General features: G+C 38.3%; 1 protein-coding gene across 2 annotated transcripts in view; it reads left to right on the plus strand.

The window, feature by feature from the left end:
* Positions 1–24563, plus strand: part of LOC139738557 (CD63 antigen-like) — a 39566-nt gene that overhangs the window by 9510 nt on the left and 5493 nt on the right. Inside the window, exons 2-4 of one of the 2 annotated variants that reach the window (XM_071649178.1) lie at positions 15269–15457; positions 16981–17151; positions 22635–22796. In XM_071649178.1, coding sequence (XP_071505279.1) covers positions 15269–15457; positions 16981–17151; positions 22635–22796 — 522 coding nt within the window. Of the gene's footprint in view, positions 1–15268; positions 15458–16980; positions 17152–22634; positions 22797–22950; positions 23095–24563 lie in introns of both variants that reach the window. The other variant, XM_071649179.1, reaches the window with a different exon arrangement.

Genomic DNA, 24563 nt, shown 5'->3' on the forward strand with positions numbered 1-24563 from the left:
CTGAATGGCAAACTGCCCTTCATCAATGGAAGTAAACACTTAACTATTCAATTTTTCAGTAGTAACTATCCTGATGAAAATAGGGCATACAGTACATACTAAGGTTGGTCATAAAAAATATAGAATATGATTAAATGTGATTATGATGGTAAATATCTGGGGAATATTGTTTCCTTGTCAATCTAGATCAGTATTTGAGTAATTTCAACTGATTCCACCTCAATAATTATGCAAAAATTTGTTTATGGGTATTTTGCAAAATTATTTTGCAAAATACCCATAAACATGGTTTTCCACACACTAAACGAATGGGGGACAAAGGGCATGCATACCCAAGTTGGTCATAAATATATAAAAATATGATTGAATATGATTATGATGGTGAATATTTGGGGAATATTGTTTCCTTGACAATCTGCATCAGTATTTGAGTAGTTTCAACTGATTTTACTTCAATAATTATGCAAAATACCCATAAACATGGTTCTTTACACACTAAATGAATGGGGGACAAACTGTCCCATACGTAACTGTCCCATACGTAACGCGTCATGTCTGTCTTTAATTAGAACCTGTAATTAGAGCTTTTTGCCTAATTACATGAAACTTACCTGTGATAATCTTGAGTGTTGTGACTTTCATCACAGTGAGTTACAAGTTGTAGAATGATATACTTTCAGAGAGTTTTGAGGTTGAAAAAAATGTTCAAAAAAACAAAATTTTTCTGGTCCCATACGTAACGGCACATATTTTCTCTTCTAGAATATAATTGTCAAGGTCATTTTTCTCAATTTTTTACATGATTATACTTCTCCTAGATATCAATCACCATGATGAAGTTCAATATGATCAAAGGCCATTAACACTATTTTTCAGGTCATAAAAGTCTCTGAATGTCCCATACGTAACGTGCGCGTTATCTTGGACTTGCCCTAAAAAGAACAGTTACTTGTGCTCTCTTCTACTCATGACCACCATCCCCTCACACACATTTTCACCCTCGCAGAACAAACAAACAAACAAACAAACATTCAGGGAAAAATCACCAAAAAACGCTTGATGAGATTCTCCGAAAGTTCTGCCCACAGATTCTTCCCGTCTGAACGGGGAGATGCTATACACTGTATGACTTTGATATTAATTATACCCCCTGTTCTTGCATCCATGCAGGCACCCGAGCGAATCCGCGGCTGGTCTCAAGGCATCGCATTTTTTTTTTTCATTCCTATTTCTTTTCCCACGTTATGAGAGAAAAATATAATATTTTCGTCTTCAATCGCTCCCTCCTTTTTGTTTTTAATCACCAAAACTTGGTTCGATGTATCAGAGAACCATCCGTTTATATACTTCAGACTAAACATCATCATTATTATTATCATATTGTTATCATTATTATGCTCCTACTGTTATATTATTATTGTGATCATATAGTCATTAGGCTTTATAAGTATAAGAAACCCGTGGAAATCTACGGGTCTCAGGGCTTCGTATTCTTTCTTTAATATTTCTTCAACCACGTTATGACAGAAGAAATACACAAAGATTATTTTTGTCTTCATTTGCTCCCTCATTTCTGTTTTCATAATCAAAACTTGGGTTGATGGATCTAGAACCGCCTGTTTATCTCATTGATACTGTTTATTGTTTTTACTATCATTATAATCATTGATTATGATTATGATTATGATTATTACCATTATTATCATTTTCAGGGAGTGGAGATCATAGTCATTCGGTTTTATTGCTATTTTATATAATTCATTGACATGGGGATGACTCAAGGGAATTCAGAAAAAAAAAGTTTATCGGTCAAGGATAGTGAATCTTTTTGTCCGTCATGTCAAGGTTACTCTCAAGGTTACTTATTTCAAATAGCTTCGTTATCATTGATATTTATTTTTAAACATTAAAACAATCCAGTACCTGTTTGCGTCTCCTCCACCCACTCTTAGTTATGGATTATAGCACCCCTCCCCATTAATTTGTATTGGCCTATTCTCTTATTATCATTATTACAGTGTAATATTGTTATTGTTATTATCATTTTTATTATTACTAACATTTTTATAATTATTATTATTTTTTTAATCATGTTCCAAATTTCACATTTCATATTCAGGTTACATATTCCATTTGATTTTGAAGTAAAATATGTTTAACACAACAGTCAATTTTAGACATAATTTCACAAATGTATAAGGACATGTAATACAATGATGTGTATGAGGAACCTACTAAAAAGCAATGCTTGTAGGATGTAGGTTCCAAAGAAATAATGTAAGCGTTTAGTGCAACATGCTAATTACGAAAGATGACGAAACACATGCGAAATTCAGTATGTCGAGATTATAATAAAATCTACGGAATGAACAAAATAGTTTATCATTTTCAAGGTAAAAACTCAAGGATTTAATGCTACATAAAATTGCAATATTGGTCAAACAAATGTAGTCAAATGTAGTCACCCAGCGAGGTATCATTAGGGGAGAGGAGAGAGTAGAGTCATAATATAGGGATGATCAACATAGGGAGGCAGAAATGTTAATTTGTTAAGAATTGTAAAAATCTCTTTCCCCCATTTTTCTGCTCTTGATAAAAAGCTTTTCTGAAGACAGTCCTGCGCAAACTGTCCAAAACTGCTTCACTGCACTAACATACTCAATCTTGTGCTGAGCAGGACTACCCCAGTTGTGTTTTTGTTGCTATTGTGCTGAGAGAAATACAATATTTTCGTCTTCACTATACTGCTCTCTTCTTTTAGTTTTTATCACCAAACCTTGGTTTGATAGATCATAGAACCACCCGTTTATCTGCTTCAGACACAGGTACATTTTATCATCATTATTATCATTATTGTTATTATTATTATTATTATTATTATTATTAATATTATTATTATTATCGTTATCATATTACCACTATAATCTCCACTATTATTTGTGGAGGGGGAGATCATAATTATTATAGTCATTGGGTTTAATAAGTAGGCACCTGTTGGAATCCATGCATCTCAGGGCCTCGTATTTTTTCTTTAACTCTTTTCCCTCGTTATGGGAGAAAGAAGAATATTTTTGTCTTCATTTGCTCCCTCTTTTTTATTTTTATCAACAAAGCTTGGTGTGATGGACCATAGAATTACCCATTTTATTTCCACTTGGAAATTCAAAAAAAAAAAAAAAAAGCGGTCGGCAAAGCGAGGGTTTCCTCTACGTCCGCTCATCTTATGAATATTCATGTTTACAGCAGCCCTACAGTAAATGAATGGACAGCGGCGCGTGTAATCTGATATGGAAGGATACGATCGGCAAGGACAAAATTTAAGTGGATATTTAGCCGTCCTAAACAGTCTGAGTACAATGATACCCGCTTGAGAGTAAACTAAATGACGTACCTGAGCTGCATATGTATAGTATCCTGCAGTTGTGCAAAATACAATAAAATAACAGCATTCGTTGTTTTCATTAGGGCACGCCAATGCCAATGGCGAACGTCACTGTACGTAAATGCCCTTGTATGACCGCGCGCGCCGTGTATTATACGATATGAGAGTCCATCACGCGAAAGCAGATAGTGTTTCATGTAACCATCGTCAATACATACACACAGGCGCAGGTCACACACTGGCGTACCGTGCCCACCCGAGAGTACATTGTGTGCGTGCCTGCGTGTCCGCCGGAAGATGTCAAAGATTTCGCTGCACCCATCATCTTTAGTATCCCACTGTCTCTGCCAGATAAATGATACACTAACGAGAAAGTAGGAGTCCAGCGCAGGATTGGTGAATATTAAAACGCTCGGCTCTTTCGTCACGCACAAAAATGCATTATGCATGTTGCTAATTAATTTTTCTTTTTCGTCCTCGACGTCGACACGGAGGCGGAGAGGGGACGAAACCCGCGCCATTCGATGCAGGATACTCTCCTGCGGCCGACGGCACCGGTCGCAGCTGCCCGGAGCCGACGGCTCGGGAGGAGATAGACAATCCAGCAACGCCGGAATAAAACAGGAAATACATAAGGCCGCGACAACAACAACAACTTCGAGTATTATAGTATAGGACTAGCAGCACCCGTGGAAATCCACGGGTCTGAGGGGTTTTATTTTTTTTTCTCTCATAATACGATTTTGCACATTTTTATTCAAGAAATAAAAAGAAAAGTCTTCTCATTCTTTCGTTAATTGTGCTGTCTTCTAAATGACCACCCTTCCCAGAAATTTTGTAATACATTTTTGTAGTATATGCCCGGCGATCCGGTCCATTGGTAGGGATCATTCCCGCCACTACTTGCTTTTATTATAGAACTCAGTTTCGAGGGGTTATTTGCACCCGTTGAAGTCCAACAGTTGTCTTGTTGCCCCTCACCCCTCCCCCCCTCACGCACACACACATTTCCACCTCCGCAGGGCAAAAAACAAAAACATTCAGGGAAAAATTACCAAAAACGCAAATGAGATTCCCCGAAAGTTCTGCCCACAGGTTGTTCCCGTCAAAACGGGAAGATATTAACACTATGACTTTGATTACCCCCTGCTCTTGCATCCACGCGGGCACCCGCGGGAATCCACGGCTGGTTTCAAGGCCTCGGTTTGTTTTGTGTTTTTTTTTTTTTCATGTTTCTTTTCCCCACGTTATGAGAGAAAAATAAGATATTTTCGTCTTCATAATTTTGCTCCCTCCTTTTTGTTTTTAATCACCAAAACTTGGCTTGATATATCATATAGAACTACATCTGCTTCAGACTGTACATTATCATAATCAATATTAGGCCTACAATTATTGCTCCTATTATAGTTATTATTATATTATTATTATCATTATCCTTATTGTTATTATTATTATTATTATTATTATTATTATTATTATTATTATCATTATCATTATCATTGTTATTATTTGGGGAGGGGGAGATCATAGTCATCAGGTTTAATAGGCACCCGTGGGAGTAGGGTCTCACGACCTCGTATTTTTTTCTTTAATATTTTTCCCATGTTATGGAAGAAAGAAGAACATATACATCACTGCATTCGTCTTCATTTGCTCCCTCTTTTTTTTTTTGTCACCAAAACTTGGTTTGATAGACCATAGAACCACACATTCTATTTCCACTTGCAATTTTAAAAATAGGCGGTCGGCAAAGCGAGGTTTTCCTCTACGTCCGCTCATCTTATGAATATGTATAATTACAGCAGCTCTGCAGTAAACGAATGGACACAGCTGCGCGTGTTATCTGATATGGAAGGGTACGATCGGCAAATATATTTAGCCGCGTCCTAAACAGTCTGCGTACAAATGACATCGGACTTGAGAGCAAACGGCGAGCAAACTAAATGACGTACCTGAGCTGCATATAGTATTCTGCAGTTGTGCAAAATACAATTACATAACAACGTTCGTTGTTTTCATTTGGGGACGCCAAAAATGGCGAACTGTACGTAAATGCCCTTGTAGTCCATATCACGCACACACAGATTCATGTAACCATCGTCAATACATTCAGTACACGTAACAGGCGGAGGCAAAGGTACATCACAGAACTATACACACAGTGTAGAGTGTGTAGAGTTCTGCGAGGTACTTAGTACATTGTGAGTGTGCGTGCGCGTCCGCCGGAAGATGTCAGAGATTTCGCTGCACCATCATCTTTAGTATCCCCCAGTGTCTCTGCAAGCTAAAAGATGGAAGATCGAGAAAGCAGGAGGCCAGCGCAGGTTCCGTGAATATTGAAACGCTCGGCTCTTTCGTCACGCACAAAAATGCATTATGCATGTTGCTAATTAATTTTTCTTTTTCGTCCTCGACGTCGACACGGAGGCGGAGAGGGGACGAAACCCGCGCCATTCGATGTAGGATACTCTCCTGCGGCCGACGGCACCGGTCGCAGCTGCCCGGAGCCGACGGCTCGGGAGGAGATAGACAAACCAGCAACGCCGAAATAAAACAGGAAATACATAAGGCCGCGACAACAACAACAACTTCGAGTATTATAGTATAGGATATAAAGAGAATTTCACAAAATTTCATCTTATGAAAAAAGTACACATTCCCCCGACTCGTTACCGACAAATGTTATGGGTAATATTATTCCCCCTGCCTTTAGAAAGAGGCAAGTCAAGTGCTCTTTTATTATGCGAAAAAAGTGAAAATATGTTGAATTTTCTTTATATTTTCTTTATACTGTTGTACGCATATGACTCACAAGCTGTAGTAGTCTCCTCATCCAGCGGTTCCAAAACAAAAATTTTAAAAATTCATAACTTTTGCATCGATTGTCCAATTTTCCTCAAACTTTCACTGATGTGTTCTACTAATATTGTTGCATTCTCTCAATCGTTATGTTTATGAAGGTGAACTTGTCCTTTAATGAAGCCATTTGGGTTGTTTTCATGCATATTTAATCAACAAACAAAAAAACAGGAAAGTTTAATAGGGAAATTAGAATTACCCTTTAAAAGTCCCCTCCTATCAAAATATAACATTTCTGCAATCATAGTGTTTGTACCCCTCCTGTGAAAATATAGGCCGACTAATCGCCATTACATACATGTGTTGATGCATGCAGTCAGCTATTGATTGCTTTTTACTGTCAACGCATGCCTTTTTTAGCTGTGATGCCTTTTGATTCATTTGTACATGTACATACTTCACATTTTTCATCTCATTGTCAGTAACGAGCAAACTGTACCTATTAAAGGATTCCAAGGTAGTGTATGATTAAACCCATTCACCTCTTGCATAGGGCAACTATCGGTATGTGAAACTTACAATTAGACAAAATGAGATGAATGAGCACTGATGCAAAGTATGGGACCTTTGCTTTAATACAATATATACCCCTTAAAAAATGCAAGTATTGAAGAAAATATTTGTCTTAAAATGCCCTGGACTATTGAGTTTTTTTCTGTCTGGTCCTTGCGTAGGTTGTATTGATACATTTTGTATTTATGAGCATCAAAAAGCGTAGGCTCTGTAATAACAGTGCATACAGTTCTCTATTGTGCTGCACAGTTCCGTATATGAAAGAGATACGTACGTACGTGTACTAGCAGATATTGCAAACATAACAACCTGGATTATCATTCAAGAGTAAAATAGTGTCTGGCTAGTAGCTTCCTGCAGTATATACATCGTAGGCACCTTTATACAACGTCAGTGTGTTGGCGACCAATATCAATGTTATTTTTTTTATGAAAATGTGTGAAACTTTAGAATTTTCCTGACATTCTTACTTTCTGTCTATTCATTGAATAAAGCCTTATTAACTATCCTCTTTATAGTATTTGCCCTGTCCATCAAAGAAAAACAAAAAGATTTTTCTATCAAGATGCTCTGGATGCATGCAGTGTATAAAGTTTGAGATGTTAGGCAGGAAAGTCATCTGGCCACAACACGTGCATGATCTCCTGAAATGCCTGTGTGATTACATTGTCAGTGAAGTGCGCAAACACTCTCATTTTTCCAAATTTATGGAATTCTTGCGTCAAGCTATTCTATTGCAACTGACAAATTATTTTACGTCGTTGTAGAGCAATTGGTCAATCAGTTGGAACTCTCATTTTGCCATGCCACAATCTCCAAACAGGAGTTCGAAATGCCCAGCACTGTCACCAGCAAAGCGAAGAAGATCTGTGCATCCTTTATCCACGGGAGCCTCCCTGTGAGGTTAAGTTCCAATTGCTGTGCAGGGCAATCAAATTTATGGGCAATCTGCAGGCTGGACGCTGTTTGGCTGAAAATGCTTAATGTATTTTTGATGGGATGCCCACTCTGTGTGCTCTCATCTGGCCAGCTTGCACAAGCAGCGTGAAAACAGCGTGCGCATAATGAAGGGCTAATGGCTCCGGTGTTTCTGAAGGGGGGCCCTATGTATGTATGTGTGGCACTGTGGAGGGTCGAGTGGCATCCATGCCGAGTTCATTGACAGAAGGCATTACCTTGAAATCCTCAATTGGGATGTGTGCACGTCTCATTAGCGGTACAGGCATCATTGATTGTTTCCTAATGAAGCGTTGATTGATAGACGTTGTGTTGATCTTTCCCGGTGCATGATCTGCTGTACAAGCTCTCAGCACAAACTGTAGTGCAAATACAAATTTGACAAATAGTAAAAAAGAAGAAAAGAGAAATGATAAGGAAATCTTGTGTTTGGTTTAATCATGGACGTAGGTCCATGGTTTAATCAAGTCTCTCTGGCAATGCACAACACATGATACTGGTAGTGGTCTCATACTGAAAGCAGGGAGGTGGGAAGAGAAATATGCCATTTTGTCTTTCCTCTACTGTATATACTCTCTCTCAGTTCCGCTACTTTTGCTGTGAAAATTTCATGTTGGTTTCAGTTCTGATGTGGCAAGACCACTATAGCCATCTGTCTTTGTACAGGTTTACACACACACCCATACACATATTTGCATGCTCATACAGCTGTATAAGTAGGCCCAATGTTAAAAAAGTTGACACATCCTCAGTTGTTGGGCACGACAACCCCCCCCCCCCCCCTTACAAGTTACAGGCAATTATCCCACACATAAAAACTAAAAGCAAGAGCCATACATTGTACATGTACATTAATGTACATGTTGCTTTGCTTGGCAGGGGATTCTGGTTGGTCTAGTCAAGTGGTTGATAATAGCTTTTCACACAGGGAAGGTTTTGTTTCGTTGAGTTGTAAAATATGTGGAAGTATTCAAGTGGAAGAAATTGTGGGTACAGAACTTTGTATTCTACACTGTACAATTGATGTACAGTACCCATACATTTGTACCTACAGCATGTAACTCAGTTTGATACTACAACTGTACAATACAACAGTTCCGGCTCGAGGGCAAAGTTTTCAGACAGACTTGGTTTTGAAGAGCACTTGAATTTGATTTTTATGTTGTGCAGGCACCAGCATGCTATCCCTCAAAGGCATATCATGGCAATTACCCCCCCCCCAAAAAAAAAAAAAAAGAATAAAAATAAAAGTAAATAAGTAAGTAAGTAGATAAATAAATAAATAAATAAATAAATAAATAAAATAAATATAAATAAATAAATAAATAAATAATGATTAATTAATTAATTAATTTAAAAGAATTAATAAAAGATACTGGTTTTCAACTTTAGTGGTAAGGTTAGAATAAAGATTAGGGTAAGGGTTAGGTTTAGGGTTAGGAGTTTGGGTTAGGGTTAGGATTACTTGTAGGTTCATGGTTAAGATCAGGATTAGGGCCAGGGGAAGGGTCCGAGGGGGGGGGGGGGGTAATTGCCCAGGGGGTAATTGCCCTACACCCCTCAAAGGACATGTACAGTTGAACCAGGCTTGAGTGGAACAGTGGGACAGCTACATCTATGACATAATACATTTGTACATTGTACATCATGACGGGCATTCATACTGGTACTGGTATTTGTATAGTCTGTTCTGAGCAATCAACAGAGCCACAAAACTTCCACATCTCTTCATGTTGCAGTGCTGAATCAGACATTCTACTTGAAATGCCATAAACCTTCAGTGCTCTGCAGCGCACTATATGCTTTGATACAGCCAGATTACTTCGGTTATAATAACTATGTCTCTTGACTCTATGTACATTTCTTGGAGAGGTGTACTTTCGGGCCAGGAACACCACGTGGTGTTTGATGAATGAGAATGATACCAAATGAATTGGCACTGTTTCTTTTACTTTGGTATTGTGGCAATAAGATTGGTGCCAACACTTGAGGGTAATTCAACTTTGTGTATTTTGTGTGTATACATACACATACAGTTGTACTGGTCATGAAGATGAATTCAGCGTTTAGCAAGATAAATTTTCATTTCTTCCTATTATTAGTTTTGGATATACAGCTGTAGTCTGTACTTAAGACCTGTGCCTTTTGTAGTATTTTGTTGTTGCCTTGACAGAAATATGAGCATAAATATACGATGTGCTGGTAGCAGATCCTAACACTGCATCTTGTACAAGTTGTACTTGACTATCTAGACCTTTGTTTTATTTGTTTTGAAAAAAAAAAGAAAGAAAATGCTCCGATGCAGTTCATAGGATTCATCTCCAGTCATACAGTGTATTTGCTCAGTGGATCAGTCTTTAGAGTTGATATGTACAGTTAGTATCACCAAGGAAAAAACATGATGAAAATGGTATTTATGTACATGGTACACATTGTAGTCTTCATGTGCCATTATCACACAGAGATTATTTTACATTTTGATGGTGTCTTCTTTTTTTGACACTATACTGTTCATAATTTTCGAGAAATGATAGCATACAGTCTTACTGTGGCATACGAGCAATACGTGATAGTTCAAGTACCCTTCCCTTTGGAGAATTAAATTTACCATGGCAGCCATAGGGGATACAGTGTCAAATGTCTTCTACGCACCCTCCTCCCCCCCCCCCCCCCTCAACTTGCGGGTAGGAATCATTCACAGTCACTTTATTTCTGTACAAGGGAATACAAATGTATCATTGAAAGAGGAGCTGAGGACAATGAGTTTCTACACATGTACAGTGTAACATATCTCGCTATATCTAAATGCTCTACTGTACAAATCTGCACAGTAACAGCATTCACCTTGTATAGTTGTTCCTTTTTGTTTGTTTGTTTTTTTTTACCTGCCGGGTAATTCAAGAGATCTCCAGTTCATGCTCCTCTTGTGTTCTTGAAGTACTTAGGATTTCTGGACAAAAGTATTAACCCGTTGAGGACGGATTGATTTTGCTACAATGCACATTTCTCAATAGACACCTACCCAAGCAAACTCGGGACTCGTCCTCAACGAGTTTAAGTATCTCCATCAAAACTTTTTTCTTTTGGTCATTAGACATGATAGGCTTTAGATGGAATTGTTTGGGATCAGGGTTTGGGATTTTGTGGGATAATCAAGTTATTTGTGGGTTTGATTGTGTTTAATAGTATTACTGTTATACATGTACGTTGTAAGTCTGCAAAACCAGCATGCAAACACATGCTCATTCTCATTCCAACTCCAAAAAGCAAGTAAATTCCTTACAGTTGGTGTGATTATGCTGAAATTTTCATGATGGTTTTCTTTCCGCAAATTTCATATACATGTATTATACATTGTAGGTTCTCAATTACTGAAAAAAAGAATTAAAGAAGTGTGATTTAGCGGTCTTTTTTATGAAAACAAAGATAATGCTTGGTACACATTGCCCCATGCTCATGTTGCAATAAATTGACTAAATAGCTAGACGTGAATTCCAATACCATGCTACTAGGCTCCCTGCCCAAATCATTGGAATATACATTGTACCCTTTTTTATCTCTGAGAGATTTTATCTCATTTCAAGCAAACAAAAGAGTTTGAAAAGTCACCTTTTCCTATGAACATTATTGTAATTTTTTGATGCAATTATCATTATGAATGAGAAAACCACACAGCGTGAAATAAACAACTTGACGAAATGTCCGATCAACTGCCATTTGCAAAAATATCAGCATGCTCGGTATTTTTGTATAAACAGATAAACTCTGGATTCTTTTTCTCTCTAGATACAAGCAGAGGGTACAAGTTCCTCACATCTTGAGAAAGATACCTAAGATGGACATATAGACCTATTGCACTTTTGACTGTACCTGTACTTCGTGCCCTAATTTCTTTTGTTGCTTGAGAGCCGCGTAGTGTGCCATGCACAGGCTTTTCTTCCTGTACGTACTGTAGCAGCAGTGCTCAACTTACCCACAATTGATGGATGCTGCACACGCATAAGCATCGCCCCCCCCCCCTTTTATTTGAAATGCGCTTTGGCGGCAGAGTGCTCATGCGGTGTGATGGGTGCTCAACATTATTTTCCCGTCCGAGCCATTTGGCAGTGCCCTCGCCGACTTTGTAGCCCCTTTGCTCCGGCAAAGGAGCATGGGATAGCATACATGATTGCGTAGCCAAGTGTGTTTACAACCCAGGCAAGCAGTACGCATAGCTATTGTATTTACGATGTGGCATGCAGTTCAAACTCTTTGATCTGTTTTCAACTCGGCGTCCTATGAAAATTGTTTCGTGCTGGCACAAAGACGTGAGGTTGGAAATTGAAAGCTTTTGATGATCAAATGTACAGTGACTTTGATACATACTGTTTCTTTGCCTGACATTGAACGGGGTGAAACATGTTCTTTCGATTTTGTTATCATTAAAAAAAAAAAGAAGAAGAAGAAAAAGGAGGAGGAGGAGTTGCTGAGGATATGACTGCTTGATTAAACATTTAGTGTGATGAAGTGTGTATTAAAAGAGGAGTCTTGGAATTTTTGGTCATAGCTTTAAATGCTGAAGGCATTGTTAAAATGCCATGCATTTAGTGAGCTGCCAGTAGGACCTACAATGTGTTTGCATTTTGTGATATCAGATGTACTATGTAACATGCTCTGGCCAAGCACCGCTATTATGAGCACTTCACTCTGCGGTGATTGCCTTCTGTAAAGTTGATATGTTTAGAGTGAGAAATTGTACCTGATCTATGTTGCCCTTTACAAGTACTGTAAATGTACATCATATAATACAGTACAGTGCATGCTCATAGCTAGCACTTCCCCCTTGTACAATTTATACAGCATAGCGTAAAGTATTTTCTTCTGCCATTGGCTCGCTGGGTGGCACTTGTCCAAAGACTGCTTGCGCATTGGTTTTGTTGATGGCTGTCACAGGGAGTACTAGTATACAGTCTTTACTGTACCATGCGATTTGTATTGGCTGAGCAAGCACACATTTGCCAATGGCTGTACAGAGGAGCTGCATTGCACACACTGCAAATAGCCCACAGCTGACACCCATAATGCACCGTCAGACTGAGAACATACAGTACAGTAGAGGGCAGGGGAAAATGCTGTATACAATGAGAACAACCTCCTTCCTTGTTTGGGGACAGATAAAATGAAAACATACAGATGATGCGTGTCATACAGGTGTATATATGGCCGTGCACTTCCCTTATATGACAGAAAGCAAGAAAGAGACAGACAGACAGACAAACAAACAGACAGACAGACAGACAAAGATAGGAAGAGAGAGGAGAGAAATAAGGAGAGAAGGGTGAGGTTAGGGATGGTAGAAAGACCAGATTATTTCGATGTAGATGATCTGGAAAAACCTTGCAAATGTGACTGCAGTGAAAGAGCCTCATGACTAAACTGATCCAAAATTGTCTTGTATTTATTCATATCTGTATCCTTTTACAGGGAAAATGTTATTTGAATTGATCTTCGTGCTGGCATGATGAAAAGCGTACAGCCACATCAGTTCCACAAAGGGATCATATAAAGAAAAGTGGGATGAATTTGGTCATATTATATTCTTTTATTTGTGAGCTTTTTAGAGTTATATCTCTCCATACTTTATAATCACTTATCATCACAATGTATCATACAGCAGTTAGGCTTTCTACAAGTAGGGCTTTATAAATCAAGTGTATGTAATACATGCTCAGGCAAGCAGCAAACAGCGATGAACACTATGTGGTAATTGCCAGCTCTTGCCTTCCATTAAGTTGTTAATTTATGGGTAATTCATGACATGTGTGATCAAAATTTATGTGACACGCTGGTCCCCGTGGAGAGAGGTGGGGTAATGGGAGCAGTGTTGGCGCCATACAATGTAATCGCTCCTTGCAGTCGTCCCTCACCATCTGTTGCATCTGCCCCATATGGTCCAATGTAACTGCGTGGCTGTCGGTGTTTTGGGTGTGCTGACGTTCAGTTTGCACACGTCTCACCGCCGTAGCTGATTGATGACAGCAGGGGACCGCGAGTGGCAGAGAAAGAAAGAGGAAGGAAGGAAAGACGATTGAGATAGAAGGCTGAATGGATCTGAAGATGAATAGATAACAGGATTCGTAGATGGATTTGTAAAAGATTTCATGTAAAAATGGGAGATTGCTATAATACAGTAATGATGATACAGAAATGGATTTATCAAAAATTGTGTATGAAGTTGAAAAGGAGAAAGAGTGCTTGACATACAAATGTACATACAATTGTGTACCCCATGTGCACGAAACAAACAATGTTCATACAGTTGTACCTGTAACTCAAGTCATGGATTAATCTTTCAGAACTCTCCAATTGCTAACCTGTGAGACTCGATTATGTTTTCTTGAACAGAGAAAATTCACATGAGTACTTTCTGTATAGTATATGTACATGTATGTTGTGAGTGGGTTTTTTTTCTCTCTCTCCCTCTTTACAAATATTCATTGTAGCTTTAAAGCTTGCAAGCATTGCTTCTGTAAGGTACAATGTACGAAGTGTTTACCATTGGGAGCTGTGATCTATTGAAAAAATGTGAGTTATCACATTTGATGCATTCATGTGTAGGTCAGTTGTATCACAAAACATCCTACCATATAAACATTTTGCAATAAAGCCTAAAAATATAAGGAGATATCACTATTTTTCTCAATAATCCATATTTGTAGACGGATTATTCTTGAAACGGTTTTAGTATACCGGTAACCAGTGTTCACAGTAGATTACAAATTGTATGGATCAAAAGCTCAGGCCCCTTTTGACTCCATTTTTACTCCATTGGCTCACTATTTGATAAGCAGTTTTCAGCAGTTTTTTTTAACTACAATTATAACAATACTTATCATTGATTATACTGATTAACATTTTACATTGTTTGTTTCTATCCCTAACTCCTTTCTTGGAACTATTTTGAAGCACTAAAGCTGGGTTTCTGTTTCATCTACAGTGGTAAATAATCTCTTTAAAGGGCCCCTATGAGTGCAGATATGTTAACTGTGGAAATAAGTCACAACTCTAGTGGGAAGGATATGAGCACAATGAATTCATGATCACTCTCTATGAAATAAACAGTGAACACTTTACATCAGTCGGCTCCTATTCAAGAATGTTGGTGGGGTGGGAATGATTGTAAGGTTACTAATACTTCCCTTTGATTACAAAATAGTTCCCTATCAGTGGAAGGATTTAGTTAAGTTGGCAACAACATTTCTCATTTTCTTTTAAGTGTCCAAGTGCCCAAAAGTACTATAGGAACAGGTCTGGATGTGCATAATCCAAGGGCTTTGTGCAAACATTTTGCAGTTTTTATTGAAGTCTGTATAAAGTTTGAGAACATTGATTTCATTTCAAGTCAGATGTGATGAGCCATTAACGCAATCACTTTACAACTGTATAAGTATGAAGTAGGAGGAAAAAAGAACAACCAAATATTCCTGGAAAGAAAAAGTTGGCAAATTGAAATGTCTTTTGTGATGAAAAGCATGACATTTCTTTCTTTTTCTATTCTATTTTTTATGCATCAAGGTTCTTGGGATCGGCATCATCATCGGGGGTTCCCTGACACTCACCGTCTACCAGGAGTATGTTAGTTTCACCGGTGACACGGGCACGGCCATACCGATCGCCCTCATCTGCATCGGCGTCTTCATCTTCCTCACGGGCTTTTTCGGCTGCTGTGGAGCCATCAAGGAAAACTACTGCATGCTTGGAGCCGTGAGTGACGAGAGGTCTCATTTCATGACAATTTCATGATTTTTGAGCTTCTGTAAAATTGGCGGTGCTTTCTACATCGAAGCATGTACTGGGCTGCTCTAGGGGCACCAGTTTTGTGATAAGTCTCACATGTTTAATGTACATAGTGTACGTATCTATTCGAAAGTGTTGAATCGGATGTATACAACAACAACAACAAATTTTCTAGCTGGGATTTGAGTGTGAATTGTGTCACGAAATACCACCCACCATAGAGCGGTGTATCTCTCACGTGATCTGACATATATTTCCTGTCTTCTTCCCTTTTAAAGAGGAAATCCACCCAAAATAAATTAACTTCAAAAGAAAGATAAAAAATATTCCCCACAGAACGATACAAAAATGACAAAAATCGGATGAGAAATACGGAAGATGTGACATTTTGACATTTCACATTTTTTCAGAAAACATTTTTCTTGACCAGTCCTTATGGATATTCAAATGAGCAAGTTGATGATGTCATGCTCTCACAATTTCTTATTCATGTCATTTGTACAACAATACAGAAATGACCGAAATCTAGTTTCACCTGTATCAAAATAAAACTTGCCTTAACTTCAACCAAAATAAAAAAGAACAGATTGTAACTGTGATATATCTTGGTATGAGAACATGCTTTTACTTGTACATGTTTGAGCTAAAAATATAATTTTTTCCAAATTTCATATTTGTAACTTACATGAAAAATTATGAGGATATGACATCATCAACTCGCTCATTTGAATATTCGTTAGGACTAGTCAAGAAATATTTTCCAAAAAAATGTGAAATTGCAAAATGTCCTATCTTCCTTATTTCTCATCCGATTTTGGTCATTTTTGTATCATTCTGTATTAATTTGGGGGTGGATTTCCTCTTTAAGGTGATATAAACATAGACACAGTGCTCACCTGGAAGAGGTGTACTTTCTGGCCAGAAATAACTTGGTAAATTTCATGAAGGAGAACAGGACCAATTGAAATATTGCAGTATCTATTACCGTGGTTTGCCAATCTTTAGAACAATGACAACAAGTTACTGAGGTTTTTAATACCACAATAATTATAATGTGAATGCACCTATTGTCATTTTTTTCAGCCCATAGAAGTGTTTGAACCATTTAATGTTCATATGATACTGGTCCAATCATCAGTTATTTGATACGGAGCCTTTCTAGATTTCATATCCAAGGTGCAAATTATGTATACACAGCGACCAAGTCTCCCTTTATTTGGAAGCAGCTTTGTGAAAACTCACGAAATGATCTCTTCATGTTGTGAGAAGAGAAAATAAAGATGTCTCCGATTTGAAATACACCTACTGAGAAGCATGTAACACACAAATATCTCTGTGACTGCTCTTTTGAATTTCACTGATTTTGATGTTGGAATGTTGTTGTCCCTGTGTACATTATGCATTTACCAAGATATTTTGGTTATTACAGTATTTTGGTTTTCAAGCCTTTCACTTTTTGGAATTACTTCCTTTCCGATCGCTCTGTTTAGTATGCCGCCATCATGGTCGTCCTGCTCATCTTGGAACTTGCCGCTGGAATCGCCGGATACGTTCTCCGCGACGACATTGACAACCTTGTGGACGAGAATATGAGGGATCTCATGCCGCAGTACAACTCGTCTGAGTCAACCCAGAAGCTCTTTGACGACATGCAGAAGAACGTAAGTAGCATCCTCTATCCAGCTTGTCTGTGAGCTTCTTTGTTTTTATCATTGAAGGCCTCTGTCCTGAAAAGTGCCGAAGACATGCTTCAGGATTTTCCATTCGTCCATCCCTCATGTCACTTTCATTATTCAAAAATAGCAAACTGTTTGATGAATGGATTTTCTTGGTGCATGGCCCAGGTATACTATGTATGTGAGGTGTAGATGCATAGAGTAGATTTTGGAACAAATTCCCTTTGCAGGTCAAAAGTCAAAGGTCACTAAACTTTGGATTTGAATGGCATTTTTCGTCTATAATTTCGTAAAATGTCCAGTTGTGTGATTTGATTTGAAGGGTGGAAGGAAATAGGCAATTGTTTCCATGAAATAATAGTGATGAACGATTTGGAGTCAAGGTCAAAGGTCACTATTGTTTCAGACAGGACTGTATTAGATGTAATGATTGAATTAAGTGAATTATTTCCACGAGCAGTGGTGATTTAGAAAGCAAGCCAATTAAAGGGCAGGGTGAAAGGTCGCTGTATGCTGGTTTAGAATTCCATTCTTGAATCACAACTTCAGCTAGGAACATGCATTGGTAATATCATATGGTAGGAAGGATAGCAGTATTAAAAAGCCAATAATTTGTTGCCTGAAACACCAGCCAGGGTCAAACATCAAGTCAAAAGTTATGAAAATGGAACTTAAATGATATTTTCTGGCCATAAATTCTGTTGAAGTGTTATTCCAGTAATACTTTTTTTTTATGCTAGGGTAGAAATGAATTTTAAATGCCGCCTTTCTGCAGAGAGATTGAAAGGTTGAACTTTTCTCAGTGATCAAGATCGCAATACCCAACTCAATATGTAACTCAAAATACAGAATGGCAGATATATACATTGTACATTTAGTCATTGTGTGCAGCAGGAGGCATTAACTACCAAGTAGTCGACTGCGTGCAACAATCAAATTGCAGTGGTTTTTGTTTACATTGTCTATGAATCGCATGAAGACGTTTTGCAGATTTTGAAGAAATAATCTGGCTCCTCGAGTTTGTAACCAAAGATATGTACGCATGAAAGGTCAGGTTGTTTGCCTTGAAGGTCGTCGTAAAGTCGAACCCCTCCTATGAATGGGCCTTTTCCAGGTCAGTGCTCCACGGAGGAGTGGTGAAGTATTTTTTTTTTTTTTTGTTTATTCTATTCCATCCTTTAAACAAGTGATACTCTTTCTTCATCAAGAAATATCCTTTGCTTAAAAGCCCTCATTCAATGTTTGAATGGACCACTCCGTGCACTTTCAGCGTTGTGAACAACGCACAAAACTAGAACATGCTCCAGTCCCTTCAACTCCATTTCATAACCTGTGCTAACACTGGATACCTACTCCTTGGCTGCTTCATACTTGCCTCATTCTAAGACATGTAGCTCCATTTGGTGTGAGGTGCATGGAAAACCCCATGTTTAACCTTCCAATTACCCACCCATCAGCCCCTGAGCCATTTCAAGATGGCTTCCACGGGAGGGGCGGTGAAGAAATGTAAAGGCCAATTCACCATAATCATGGTGTTATAAATCTGCCGGGGAAGTCGCTTTATTTGTATAATCATAGCATGCTTTAGTTCCAGGTCAGCAAAAGCCCAAGGCTGTGTATTAATTCACCCCAACCAAATCTCTTCAAAGTACCTTTCGACCTCGCAATGCAACTCTCTTCACTGGTGCATTGTATGCATCTAATTCACTAAATACCAAAGACTTGCTGGCAACCTTTGATATCTGTACAGTAGTCCCCCCTCCCCCCCCCCCCCCCCTTCCCCATTTATATGCCTACATGTACATTGTTACATCAAGATTTCTTGGAAATTACATACACTATTATATGTGTACACAATGTGGTATAGGCCTACACTGTAGTTGATTTACCATCCCATTTTACATGCTGAGTTTCAATTTTGAAATCAGTCAGAAGACTTTATTCCATCAATGATGGGATAGGGTTGGGGGAGAGACGGAGACGAATTAGGTGATATTTTGTCGCCTGAATACCAATACTGGAGATTGGGAGAAATGATATGGTATATTTTGCATCGTATACTGCCCGCACGCAAGTACCAATGGAAGCAATATCAGGTGCAATCCACTGATTAAAATTCCTCCAGTGATTCTTAAAAACCCTGCATCGTTGTAAAAAAAGAAATCACTGCCAAGACCAGCATTGTCCTGTTTGAAGAAATGTCACAAACACAGGGTTCTTTCTGCTACTTGCATGATAATATGCACCACATACGTGTACAGCGTGTATGCAAACCCAAATCTTGAGTGTTTATACAATTTGTAATACTGGAATTCATTTCAACCTAAAGTCTGCTCAGATGACTGCACAGGTCTGAAGGGGATTTCATCATGTGACAAGTGTAAATGTAAATTGCCAACAGCATACAGACCTGTATGGTGTCATGTACACATGTTGTGCAAACAAATGGTAATATTGTGCAATGAGTAAAATAAGGTATTAGAACACCTCGCTGCGTCTTTCGTGAAAAAATATGGTCTGAATATATCTAAACTCCATTACATTGATATTATTGTATACAAGAGAGGCAATGGACGAGTGGAAAAGATGCATTATTCATCATGTTGGCATTATCATTTTCCATCTGTTCCTTCTGTCTTTACTTCTCATTTCTTTCAAGCCACTCGCTGTGTGACATAAGTTTGTACGGAATGGTGTTTGTTGGACAGTGGACTTTCATTCACATTAATCAGATCACAGTGGGAAGTAATCAGTGGGGGAAAAATTCACGTGATTGCGGCACAAGAGGAAGCAAAGGATCAAATTGAGTTGCGTCATTGAATTAATAGTAGGGCAGAGATTTAAAGAAAAGCCAAACATGAAACCATACAAAACATTGAAAAAGTATTAGATTGATAGTAAGACATGCAACACAGCATTCATGTAGTAAGTCTACAATCAAGTCATCTTTGTCATGTAAAATGAAATGAAATGAAATGTGTGAATATAAGCAGCATGTGCAACATTCTTCTTTTGCATAGTAAATCATTTTTGTCATGTGATTGTAAACAGTGTGTGCAATGTTCCTCTTCTCTCTGAAAGGTCACAATAAAGTTGCATTCATCATTTTCCTGCAACAATGCTTTCTTTATGACTCTGCCCCAAATCTCTATTAAAGACATGCTGCTCTACATTCAATCACATTTTTCTTTGAGAGAACATGTAGTGGTATTTCCATGTGTGAGCACACAATAAGGCATGGTAAGAAGTGGAGCTACAGTGTCTATGCAAGGCATACTGTAAAACGAGGGATGTTCACGTGCATTCTAATTTCGCAAAGGTCGCGAGCGGCAACATTCACGAAATTGAAATGCACGCGAAAGTTCTTGCCTACACAATATGCATATTGGATGCCAGTGGCAAGTAGCGAAAATTTCATGCTGCGAGTAAGACCGTCGGCTCCACTTCGCGAAATTTTTATGCCGCGAATATCTCATGTTTTACAGTATCCTGGTCACATGACCAGGACTGGTATTTTGTGGTGGCAAAAGACCACAACCTCAGGACGCTGTTTGGTGATGTACTAACACAACATTCCCACTATTGTCCCTTTCTTTCACACTCGAGCAATTATGCTTGAGGTTTTACCAGTCATGTCGTCTGTTGAGAATGAGAAGGGCGTTAAGTTGTCTCGAACACTATGGGTTTAGTGGCAACTTAACGCCCTTATCATTCTCAACCGACGATGTCGGCTCCTATTTCATCAATTCCCATCATTACGCATCCCTGCTCTCAAAATATCAGCCTCTAAGATTCCATTTGTCTGGCCTGTAAAAGTACATGGCTCATGTTTCTTAAAATTTTATACATCATGCAACGGTCACTACATTGCTTTTATAGTCATAAAGGCACAAGTAGTGTATAACCTAGAAGTACTGTATGTTCTCGCCTTTGCTTGTTTTCTAAAGGGCTATCGTTATACATGTACTTCATACTCTCATATCTGTTGCGAGAACGCTATTACAGGAAGTTGGGGTAGATGTGTAGATGACACATGCTTGTTTCGATTCACAACAATACCATCTAACCGTCATATGATGACCATAAATCTGTGGGTTCAAAGATGCAATTCATGACAGTCTGCACGTTGTATGTGAGATCATGTGACAAAGTTATTTATTAGTTATGTCTTTTATGTAAAATCTCTCTTACAAACAGTTGCCCACTCCACACAAAACATGTAAAAGGAAATTCCACCCTGAAATTAGTTTGCGTGAATAGAATTTGAAAAAAAAAAAAAATCCTGTGAAGTGAATTTCTATCTTTACATGCACTATTGATAAAGTCAATTATTCTATGCAACCCCTGCATGCAAAAAACAAACAAACAAGCAAACAAACATATTCTGTCATCAATTAAGAAAAAAAAGATAGAGATTTTATGAAATTTTGTGCATGGGGCAAATGGAAAGTGAACTCGCAGGCTACATCACAGAGTTGCAAAGTTGTGCTCGATTGATCACAACTCAACAAGAAAAAAATCCATCTTATTTAGCTTTGATCAAATTTAGCTCAAACTTGACTGTCGTGTTCCTCCATTTTTTTCTGCTTCTATTCACACAGACAAATTTTCATTGACTTTCCCTTTAAAGCCATGCATTTAATTGCTCTTCAGACAGAGCACACTACACATACTGTAATTTCCTGCAACTTCCACACAACCACCAAAGCATACACTTGTAACGTTGATCATGAATCATTGTTCATTTAAACTATTGTGTACCAATCCTTTCATACAAAGTGCCACTGATCGATACCAATGAATAACTGATGATTGTAATGGTGATGATCATATGCATGCATGTAATGGGTCCCATCTGAAATTGAATACCAAAGATTCAAGGCCGACTGTATGTGCAACTTACACAAACACTACGCTGTTGTGATTTTAAAATTCATGCAAGCATTTGTGGAGATCTAAATTGTGTAAAAACAAAATCAAGGGCATTTTCCTGAGGGGAAGGGGAGGGGGATAGATAAATTGAAAAACAGTCAGGGTTTGATGAGGTCATTACTCATATTTCTAGCTACATTGTTTGGCATTTATTGCAGAACATTGTAGTAGTAATAATGATAGTCATGACCATACTTTTCTAAGTGTATAAATTACTCATATTAAAGTCATATGTAATGTAAATCATGTAATACACACAGCACCTGTCAATATTCATCTTCGTTCCAAAGTGTGAGCTGCATTTAACACCCATGTATTTTTTTTTTCTTAGTGCCTGTGGTACTTTTACACCTGTGGTGTCTGAAAGTGTTACACTAAATCATGGGGTGTATAATCTCTAATGCATCAACATCCACTCATCCCCCTTCCGGTTTCCATCCTCATTTCTCCTGTTTTACATCTCCCACCTCTAACCAAACACACGCCTGCACCTCCATGCTTTGTTACACTCGCCTCCTCATCACCACCAATAATAGCTGAAGTGCTGCGGAGTGTCCAACTACACCGAGTGGTTCGGTTTTAACATGACCATTGATTACTACATGGTGCCCGAGTCGTGTTGTAAGAATCAGCAACAGGGCTGCAACATGGACATATCCCCCGACCCTGTTACAGCTGGCCGCAGAATTTACACCAATGTAAGTTTAAAGTAATTTTTTTTTGTCAGTATAATTGTGTACCCTTTGTGTTAATGCATGGATGTCTCTCTGTTTTTTTTTCCCCTTCTCTTTTGTTGGATATTTGTGTCCGTTGCATTTGTGCGTACCTGTACATGTGTTTGTGCGTGTGTAGCTTGAGTGTTGTGGCGTGAACAACTACACGAACTGGCTGGGTTGGAACCAGAGTCAACCGAACACTGTGCCTGAGTCCTGCTGCGTTCAGCAAGGAACAGGATGCAACAACCTGGGCAGCCCGAACTTCAACATCTACACAGATGTAAGGATTGTAATCACATGATGCTGATCTATAGAGGCATAAAGGAATAACACCCATCTCTCTCCCGGAATACACCTGTTGAATGTTGCATAGTGTACTCTGTGAAAGATGTTCTTGTTCTTATAATTGATGACCTGAATATAAGAATGACCCAAGTCCAATTTTTGGCCAAATTCAGTTTGACATGGGATATTGTAGCTTATGAATGGACTCATCTTGTGTATAAATGATGAATCCTAATTACCCTCGGAAGTGCCTAAAATGAATGAGTTAAATGTAAGAATGAAGGACTTGGGTCATTCTTACATTCATATTATAGCGCCCTCTCTCATCCTTCTCTCATCTCTATAGCAGAATATCATGTAGGCATGAATCAAAGAACGACCCAAGTCCACCACACAAAATGGCCTCTCCACAATTAATGTAAACGTTAATTGTCATAATGATATATGTTCTAATTTGTATGTACAATGTTGCCTTCCCATCACAATTAAATAGAGTATTATTGGACAAATAAAAAAGATGTAAAGTTTTTATCGTAGGCCTATTCATCCCAAGTGGGCATTTGGTATTATTAGACTTGCCTGTCTGGTGCTAATCCTTGCATTGACGATATTATCTGTAATGGCCATAGTGTGTATTCTAGGGATTTGAGTATCATTTTTGTTGCATTCATGGGATATTGAGTGTGTTGTGGCAAGTGTTTGTCTCAATAGGAAGACATTTTTGTTCTCTCTCATCTTTGTTCCTCCAGACAACATCTTGAAGCTTTTGAATTCTAATGTTTACATATTGACCAGAATTTAAATTATACAGTACAACACCAAAATAGATTCAGAGTGGCCAATTGTGAAAGATGGCATAATTGACTGCAAATGAAAATTAAGATTTAAAGCAAAGAGCAAAGAGACGAAATATGTGTCGGACATTCATGGATTGAAGTTTGATTGCCATTAGCTTATAGGCAGGACTGTTTTTTGAGTTGCACAATTCCAAAAGCAGTCTGTAATGAATACGAAACTGCAGTTGTAAAGTGGATTGATACTGGGACAGAATGGAGAACATATGAAGTTGGTTGTTTTTTGTAGTTTTGTTGATAAATGGGGTCATGGCTGCAACTACCGTGGATGTATGGAAAGGTAATCTGAGCAAATTTATCATGGAATGGGGGGGGGGGGTGAAACAAAGTGAGAGGGAGGTATAGTTAGTCGGCTTTCCATTTTTTTTTTCCATGTGGTCCTGTGTTTGGTTGTTTTCTAGAAGTAAAGCAGTTTATTTTCTGTGAATAAAGTCTTGTACAGCATGTATGCATACGTACGTATCATGTCAAAATGTTGTTACAATAATGAATGTTTGACGTTGAAGTTTGTGCTTAAATCTAGCTACACTGTATGGCCATATGATTTGATATTAATTGATTGATGATTACTCCAGTACCAGGGGGTGTTTCATTGAGAATTTAATAAGTT

Source organism: Diadema antillarum, unplaced genomic scaffold, assembly GCF_040938485.1.
Source record: "Diadema antillarum isolate AM-2024a unplaced genomic scaffold, OU_Dant_1.0 seq00000754_RagTag, whole genome shotgun sequence".
NCBI lineage: Eukaryota > Metazoa > Echinodermata > Echinoidea > Diadematoida > Diadematidae > Diadema > Diadema antillarum.